The sequence below is a fragment of the Gymnoscopelus microlampas genome (assembly GCF_963454915.1).
Source record: "Gymnoscopelus microlampas genome assembly, chromosome: 22".
Taxonomy (NCBI): Eukaryota; Metazoa; Chordata; class Actinopteri; order Myctophiformes; family Myctophidae; genus Gymnoscopelus; species Gymnoscopelus microlampas.
Window position 1 is genome coordinate 41,305,126 of NC_139959.1, and position 9,355 is coordinate 41,314,480.

The following is a 9,355-nucleotide window of genomic DNA, read 5'->3' on the forward strand; positions in this document are numbered from 1 at the left end:
CATAATCTCAGGATGACATCATGTCAGTCTGACCAATGGTATAAAAGGAGACACAGTCTCCGGGGAAATCAGAATTCAACCAGCGCTCAAGGATTATCCACCCATCTCTAACCAGCATTGGATACTGTTTACAGATATTGTCAAGACTTCATCATCAGGTTTCATCAACTTACTTCAGGATTGATCTTGACTCGACGCCTTCGCCTGGTCCTTCTTGACGGAGCTTCCTTTTGAAGCTCATTTGTCAGATATCTAGGTTCAAATCACACATTACATCTGAGGAATCTAATTTGATCCCTGGAGGAGTTGTGTTGAGAAATGTTCTGCTGGACGCTGCATCTGAACAGAGGACCAGAGTTTTACCATCAGGCTGATGTTGCCGTGGGAGACAAAGTCTACTCATTTGGAGGGTTCAGGAACGTCAACAACGATCGTATTGATGTTCTCGTCTTCAACACTGTGGCTTTACGCTGGAGGAAGTTGACCCCAGTGACGACTGGAAGAAGAGAATGTCACCTTGAGGTTCCATCCAGGCGTTGCAGGGGCCACACAGCTGTGCTGATAGGAGATATCATCTACATCTGGGGGGGTCGTAAATATGACACAGGGAAGTACTGCAACATGCTTTATGCATTTGATGTCGACGCCCACGGATGGTTCGAGCCCAAGGTTTCTGGAACTGTTCCAGAGGCGAGGAGGAACCACTCAGCCTGTGTCTTGGGGAAGGTCATGTATATTCATGGAGGATTCAACTGTGTGACTGTACACCATAATGACACATACAAGTTGGACACCACCACAATGGTCTGGTCTTTAATTAACACCAGAGGCACTCTACCTCCTTCTTCATCAGGTCACTCTGCCACCATCATCGGGACAAAGATGTTTGTATTTGGTGGCTATGGGCACCAGAACAACAACACCATCAGAGTGTTTGACACAGAGACCGACCGCTGGCTAAACACACCTTCTGCACACCTTCTTCCAGAAGGACGCTGGGATCATTCGGCCTTTACCTACAATGGAGAGCTGTACATATTTGGTGGGAAAACAAATTATAATATCGCCTTCAATGTTCTGTGGAAGTTCAGTCCAAAGACCTTCTCCTGGAAGAACGTCGAGCCCAAAGGGAAAGAACCGTGTGGGGTGCGTGGTTTGAGCTTTTGCATTGTGGGAGATCGTATCATCCTCTTTGGAGCATCGGACAGACCTGATGACCTGTACGTGTTACACTTCAGTCCTAGTCTGAAGACGTTGTGTAAGCTAGCGGTTATTCAGTACCGCCTGGACCGGTCAGGACTCCCACACAACATCAGGTGGGAAGTGGAAGCCATGACTAACAACAACAGCAAAAATACATTATATAAATAAGACAGGGTCCAATAAGGGGTGTGGCCTCATGTGGATGTCAGACTTCATGTGACCAATCTGTGACGTCAGTCAGCTATGACACGATGACTCCATATTCGGGCATATGGTTTCAGCCCGATCTGACTGCCATTGACTTCCATTATAACATTGAAGTTAAATATATCAAATATAAAAAGGAAAAAAAGGCAAGGTTCCAGCCTCATCCATATTCCATGTGAGAATCAAAAAAAAAGAAACCCCAACCAGTGTGGGTTTTACACATATTGAACCAATGAAAAGTATTAAAAAGTGCTTCTGACTGATCCTCCTAACTCAGGGGTCTTCAACAGGGGGTCCGGGACCCCTAGGGGGTCCTCAGAGTTACTACAGGGGGTCCTTCAAATCTTTGTGTGATATGATTTTTTATTTTACCTTAGGCACTTGAACCCTAGCATCCCTTTTCTGAGGACAACTTTAGCCAAAGATAGCAGATCTACAAGCTCACAACGACTCGCGCTGCGAGGCGTTGTGAGCTTGTAGATCGGCTATTTCTGGCAAAGAGGTTTAGGTGATGTGGGGAAAAAAGAGCGGACAACGTATACAAAAAATGTTGAATCTGAGACACAATTTTATACCATATAGAGGAGGTCCCTGCTTCATCTCTCTCTCCGCTAGGGGTCCTTGGCCTGAAAACATTGAAGACCCCTGTCCTAACTCCATTGGATCCTAAAAATGTCGGTCAAACAACCTAAATCTAACTTTGGAGACAGTTGTTTTGTCTATCATTGACTAAAATGACAAAATAATGACAAGAAAACATATCTCCACCTTAACACATTACCTACCAAAGACGGACATGTCAGTCTTTTCCCAAAAAAAAAGAAAAATTCCACACAGAACCAGAGATATCACTATCCAAAGATGTACTGCTCCATTCACTCCCTGGTTAACTTATTACTTAAAAATCATGTATCTCGGCTCCTTTTTTTTTTTACCATGTAACATGCTTTTTTCAACTGGCTGCAATTATGGAACAGATTACCGCGACCGTATTATTATTATTTTTTTCACGATTCTACAAGCCTCCTGTGTGTGTAATGAGGGGATCACTGTGAGGATGGTGATCACAGAAAATATTTTGTGACTACTTAAAAAATGGTTAAAAAAGGTAAACAAAATCTTAAAAAATGCTGGCACTGGGTGGGAATTTAATCTGGCAGGGGATGTGTTAATGGTCAAAAACCTCGTAACTCCACTAGAGCTGTACTTGGGTAAAGTGATGATAATATAAGGACACATTCAAGTATCTGACAATGTATTAAGTCACTAGCCTGGCCTATCCAGACTAATATCACTGTGTAAACATTAGTCTGAATCTCTGTGTGGAAACTGCATTTCCAAGGGGCAAATAAAAAAATGGCTCTGGCGATAAACCCGCCCAGTATTTGCATACCGGGCCCTCATTGGTGCCCCACTACTTCCGGGGGCAGTTAAATCCAATCACAACCGAGCAGGGCCGGACCCACTCTGCAGAGGGCTTCTTTTTTTTGTGTTTGCGCTGGCAGATTGGTCTGGTTTCCAGGCTATAAAGTCACCATACCAACTTTGATGAGGCATTTGATGAGGCATTTGATGAGGCATTGTGTTTCTCTAAAGACGTGATTATTGTTTTTATTTCCTGAAAAGTTAATATTTTACTGCCCAGATCAGGGGCCCGAGTGGTAAAACAACGCATTCTTCTCACTCCCAACAAGGCAAACGGGTGACTTCTTGGGGCGGTTTATAATTTTATATATATATATATATATATATATATATATATATATATATATATATATATATATATATATATATATATATATATTTTTTTTTTTTTTTTTTTTTTTTTTTTTTAAATGTTGTTTTTTTTGGCTAGTAAAAGGTTACATGTATGGTGTGTGGTATGTGAAATGTGAGCTTACCATATTACAATCATAGTAGCATAATCCTTAATCATATTCAATCATATTCAAGGGCTTTTAGAGAGAAATGAGACAGACTGCAGTCAGTTTCAGTTCAAAACGGGACCGCCAAATATTCTAAACGTTCCGCGATTCTGCCAATAATCATATTCTTTGAGACACATCAATGTTTTTGCTGGGCCAAACAAAGGCCATGGGACATGACGTATGTGGAGGCAGAATAATATGAATATGGCCAAAGGCAGCATCACCCAGTGGTGGAAAAAGTACTCAAATGATTTACTTAAGTAAAAGTACCAATACTGCAATTTGGAAATACTTTGTTACGAGTAAAAGTCCAGAATTAAAAATGTACTTGAGTAAAAGTACAAAAGTATTGGCATCAAAATGTACCAAAAGTAAAAGTACTAAAATATTTGAAAATAGCAGATGTACATCATCGCAGCACATTGTGATTTTGTTGATCTGTTATTTTCAAATAGCCTAGGTATAAAATAGGGCTAAAGTGGTTAATGTATGTTTTATAATGTAAAAATGTATATCTGAAAGTAACTAGTAACTTAAAAGTTTTCAAATTCAAAAAATTTGAGTAGAAGTAAAAGTATTGGAAATTGAATATACTCAAGTAAAGTACAAATACCTCAAAATTGTAAAGTAAAAGTACTTAGTTACTCTCCACCACTGATCATGACATCATGTCAGGATGACATCATGTCAGTCTGACCAATGGTATAAAAGGAGACAGTCTCCGGGGAAATCAGAATTCAACCAACGCTCAAGGATCCTCCATTCATCTCTAACCAGAACTTGATACCGTTTACGGATATTGTCGAGACTTCATCACCAGGTTTCATCAGCTTACTTGAGGATCGATTTTGACTCGACGCCTTCGCCTTGTCCTTCTTGACGAAGCTACCTTTGAAGCTCATTTGTCAGACATCCAGGTTCAAGTCCCACATTACACTTGAGGAATCTAATTTGATCCCTGGAGGAGTTGTGTTGAAAAATGTTCCGGTGGACGCTTTATCCGAACAGAGGACCACAGTTTTACTATGACGCTGCTGTTGCCGTGGGAGACGAAGTCTACTCATTTGGAGGGTTCAGGAACGTCAACAACGATCGTATTGATGTTCTCGTCTTCAACACTGTGGCTTTACGCTGGAGAGAGTTGACCCCAATGGCGACTGGAAGAAGAGAATGTCACCTTGAGGTTCCATCCAGGCACATCAGGGGCCACACAGCTGTGCTGATAGAAGATATCATCTACATTTGCGGGGGTTGTAAATATGACACAGGGAAGTACCGCAACATGCTTTATGCATTTGATGTTGACGCCCACAAATGGTTCGAGCCCAAGGTTTCTGGAACTGTTCCAGAGGCGAGGAGGAACCACTCAGCCTGTGTCTCGGGGAAGGTCATGTATATTCATGGAGGATTCAACTGTGTGATTGGACACCATAATGACACGTACAAGTTGGACACCACCATAATGGTCTGGTCTTTAATTAACACCAGAGGTACTCTACCTCCTTCTTCATCAGATCTCTCTGCCACCATCATCGGGACAAAGATGTTTGTTTTTGGTGGCTATGGGCACCAGAACAACAACACCATCAGAGTGTTTGACACAGAGACCGACCGCTGGCTGAACACACCTTCTGCACACCTTCCTCCAGATGGACACTGGGAACATTCGGCCTTTACCTACAACGGAGAGCTGTACATATTTGGTGGACAAACATATTATACTAATATCGCCTTCAATGTTCTGAGGAAGTACAGTCCAAAGACCTTCTCCTGGAAGAAGGTTGAGACAAAAGGGAAAGGACCGTGTGGGATGCGTCGGATGAGCTGTTGCATTGTGGGAGATCGTATCATCCTCTTTGGACCTGATGTCCTGTACGTGTTAGACTTCAGCCCTAGTCTGAAGACGTTGTGTAAGCTAGCGGTTATTAAGTACCGTCTGGAGCGGTCAGGACTCCCACACAACATCAGGTGGGAACTGGAAGCCATGACTAACGACAGCAAAAATAAAAAATAAAAAATATTATATAAATAAGACGGGGTCCAATAAAGGGCGTGGCCTCATGTGGATGTCAGACTTCATGTGACCAATCTGTGACGTCAGTCAGCTATGACATGATGACTCCATATTTGGGCATGGTTTCAGCCCGATCTGACTGCCATTGACTTCCATTATAACATTGAAGTTAAAAATATCAAATATAAAAGGTAAAAAAGGCAATGTTCCAGCCTCATCCACATTCCATGTGACAATTAAAAAAAAAGAAAAACACACATTGATTTATATATATATATATAAATCAGTGCTATTGAACACCCAGTGTGGGTTTTACAAATATTGAACCAGTGAAAAGTATTAAAAAGTGCTTCTGACTAAACCTCCTAACTCCATTGGATCCTCAAAATCAGTCAAAAAACCTAAATCCAACTTTGGAGATACTTTGTTTTCAGATTATAGTTAAAAAAAATCACACCCAGTGTGAAGTGGGCGGTGTGGTCGTCACAGTGGTCAGCACATCCTGCAAAGATAAGTATTCAGACCCTTGGCTGTGACCCTTGTATATCTGCACCACTCGGTGCTCAAAAACAACAGTGGTCATCACAGTGATGGAAGCTCAAAATATACAAGTTTCACTTTTTTGAAGTGAATGGTGCTATTTATGGGTTCTTAATTTCCTCATGCGTCTCGCCAGCCAATCACAGTACGTCACAGCCAATCAGCCAATCACAGTACAGCGAAAGACACATTTTCGCGACGGAAGAAAAACTTTCGCTACGGATGAGTCCCAAACCCACTTATAGGGGCGGCTACACCGCCCAATAAAGAAAAAAAAATGGAAAACTATCTCCACCTTCACATTGATTGCCAAGATCGCATATACTCGTTCTTTCAAATGCATCACTTGAAATCGTCACATCTGCCAAACGGATATGACGTCTGGAGCCTATTTGGACTGTTGAAAAAACAGAGCTGGAGCGAGAAAAAACAAATGTCACCCTTTGAGGGCTGGTGGATCTGTCCTGTTTGTAAACACCATTTGATCGCTGATTATTATGGATAGAAAACTTTTGTGACCGTTTGAAAAATGTTATAAAACACAAATTGCTGGCACTGGGTGAGTACATTAAGTGGCATTACTCTGGCAGGGAATGTGTTAAGGGGTCTATATAAAAAAGATAGAAATGTAGTTCTAATGGAGCGAGTCACCATCAATACATGTCACTTCCTGTTGGCCCATATATGGTAAACAACCATTAATCCATTGAACCACGCCTTTCTCCATTCATAGAATCCCCAGCACGCCCTGGGTTTACCATATATGGACATACAGCACTACTCTGTTATCCAATCAGCATTTACAACACGCCCTGGGTTTACCATATAAGGACATAAAGCACTGCTCTATTATCCAATCAGCATTTACAACACACCCTGGGTTTACCATATAAGGACATACAGCCACCTGACCTTATTGAAAATGAGGCTGAAGTACACGCACGACTGCATTGCCGTGTTTTTTTTTCAACCTTCTCTCATGTGTCACAGTCTCTGCTATAACTAGTGTTGATTTTGTCGACTAAAATTATGACAAAAACTTTTTGTCAACTAACTTTTTTTCACTGACGAAAACTAAATCAAAACTAAGCTATGATGACTAAAACTATGACTAAATATATTGACAATTTCATCAACAAATAAAAACTACACTAAAATGTTAGTGAGGGACTTAGAGTGGAGAAGAGATCCAGTAGAACTAAAAGACAAGTCATTTTATGTTTGGTTGCGCTCGGGTGTTGCACTCTGAAAATAGCCGATCTACAAGCTCACAAACGCGTCGCAGCGCGTCCCTGAGCTTGTAGATCGGCTATTTTCAGCATGCAACCAAGTGTAAAATCAGCCATTACGACGCCATCTAGGCACCGCCAAAATACATTTTAGTCGACTAAATCAACTGTAGTTTTTAGTCGACTATAATCTTATGATATTTAGTAGACTAAAACTGAAGTAAAACATTTCAGATGACTAAAATATGACTAAAACTAAATGGAATTGAATTCAAAAGACTATAAATAAAACAAAACAAAAATTTGCTCTCAAAATCAACACTGATAAATAGACGATGTTTCTTTTCAAGGATTGTGCTTAGTATGAAGACAACCCGATCGCCAGAGGAAACGTTCTCATTGAACGTTTTTCAGCGTTTCTCAAAATCCGTGCATAGACTACTGGAAAACCACAAATTCCGTGCATAGCCGCCTTGCATCTCCCCCATTGTGACTAAACCATTTCGGAGCCGCGCAGTCTCAAGGGAATTGTCGCTTTGTGAAGGACCACCGAGCGCGCTAAAGCGCGCGAGTTGCCGTCCTGAACATAGCGACATTCCCTTGAGCCTACTCAGCGGCGTTTGAGTTACGTACCGATAGGCACAGAATCGTAAATTTTGTTGTGGGGACTGCTCTACTTCCTGTTTTTTCCAGGTTGCGACTGGTTACGCCCACCGTGGGACTCCCCGTACATATGCACGGAATTTGGGGGTTTCTAGGCGACTATGCACGGAATGACGTGCACAAATCCGTGCAATGTATACTAATTCTCTGGCGATCAGGCTGATGAAGAAGCAAGCATTACTTGTACTCTCTATGTCTGGGTGTGCATTAAGACCTGGAACTGTGTCATTTTTTTATTTGAGCTAAAAAAGTATTATGGCTATTCAAAAATAGCAGATCTACAAGCTCATAGCGCGGCACCGAGTGCCGCGCTACGAGCTTGTAGATCTGCTATTTTTGAAAAAACGTGAAAATGTGTGCAAATCTTCTGAATATATATATTTTTAAAGCGAACATTTTTTAACTCAAATCTTTGCCTCTGGGGGGTCCCTGGAACAAAATATTTTGATGGGGGTCCGCGGCCAAATGCATATAATTGTGGGGGTCCTTGACATGAAAAAGATTGAGCACCACTGATATAGAAACCTACGTTTTTCAGAAACCTGTTAGGGATTTAGGAGACATGTAGAATCGGCTTCAGGTCTCAATGGGTTAAAACAACAAACATCGCTCACAGGAGGGTAAAAAACATGCCATCATCAAATCATCACAACCTGAAGTCTAGACAGAAAACCTTTCTCCAGGTGCAAACACTAAGGGTCCCATCAGAATGATCTATGGTGCTAGGCATGTGCTGCCTGGCGCCATAGATCACTATAATAGGACTGCTTTAGACTCTAAAGCAGTGGTTCTCAAACTTTTTTCATGCCAAGGACCCCTAAATTGATATATATATATATATTTGGCTGCATATGTTTTGTGCCAGGGACCCCCAGAAGTAAAGATTTGAGTAAAACATGTTTGCTTAAAAATAAATAGATAAAAAATATCTAGATATAATATTCAAAGATTTGCACATATTTTCAAGATTTTTCAAAAATAGCAGATCTACAAGCTCGTAGCGCGGCACGATCTGCTATTTTTGAATAGCCAAAGCTAAGTGGTTAAAATGATTGTGACGCAATGTTAACACATTTTGCTGGGGACCCCCTGGTACCACCCCAAAGACCACTGGTGGTCCCCGGACCACTGGTTGACAACCACTGCTCTAAAGCATTGGTTCTCAAACCCGTCTGAAAGGGTTTTGTTCCAGGGACCCCCATCTGAAAAGGTTTTGTTCCAGGGACCCCCATCTGAAAGGGTTTTGTTCCAGGGACCCCAATCTGAAAGGGTTTTGTGCCAGGGACCCCCATCTGAAAGGGTTTTGTTCCAGGGACCTCCATCTGAAAGGGTTTTGTGCCAGGGACCCCCGTATTGAAAGGGTTTTGTGCCAGGGACCTCCATCTGAAAGGGTTTTGTGCCAGGGACCCCCGTATTGAAAGGGTTTTGTGCCAGGGACCCCCATCTGAAAGGGTTTTGTTCCAGGGACCCCCATCTGAAAGGGTTTTGTGCCAGGGACCCCCATCTGAAAGGGTTTTGTGCCAGGGACCCCCATCTGAAAGGGTTTTGTGCCAGGGACCCCCGTATTGAAA

General features: G+C 42.0%; 1 protein-coding gene across 1 annotated transcript; it reads left to right on the plus strand.

Annotated features, from left to right (window-relative positions):
• Nucleotides 1–318: 318 nt before the first annotated feature.
• On the plus strand, nt 319–5,352 carry LOC311038645 (kelch domain-containing protein 3-like; the record flags this gene model as incomplete). Its single annotated transcript, XM_084048216.1, has 6 exons — nt 319–511; nt 854–1,031; nt 1,092–1,316; nt 4,347–4,668; nt 4,853–4,883; nt 4,988–5,352. The coding sequence occupies 6 exons, from the start codon at nt 319–321 to the stop codon at nt 5,350–5,352; spliced, it is 1,314 nt and encodes a 437-aa protein (XP_083904342.1).
• Between the last annotated feature and the right edge of the window lie 4,003 nt (nt 5,353–9,355).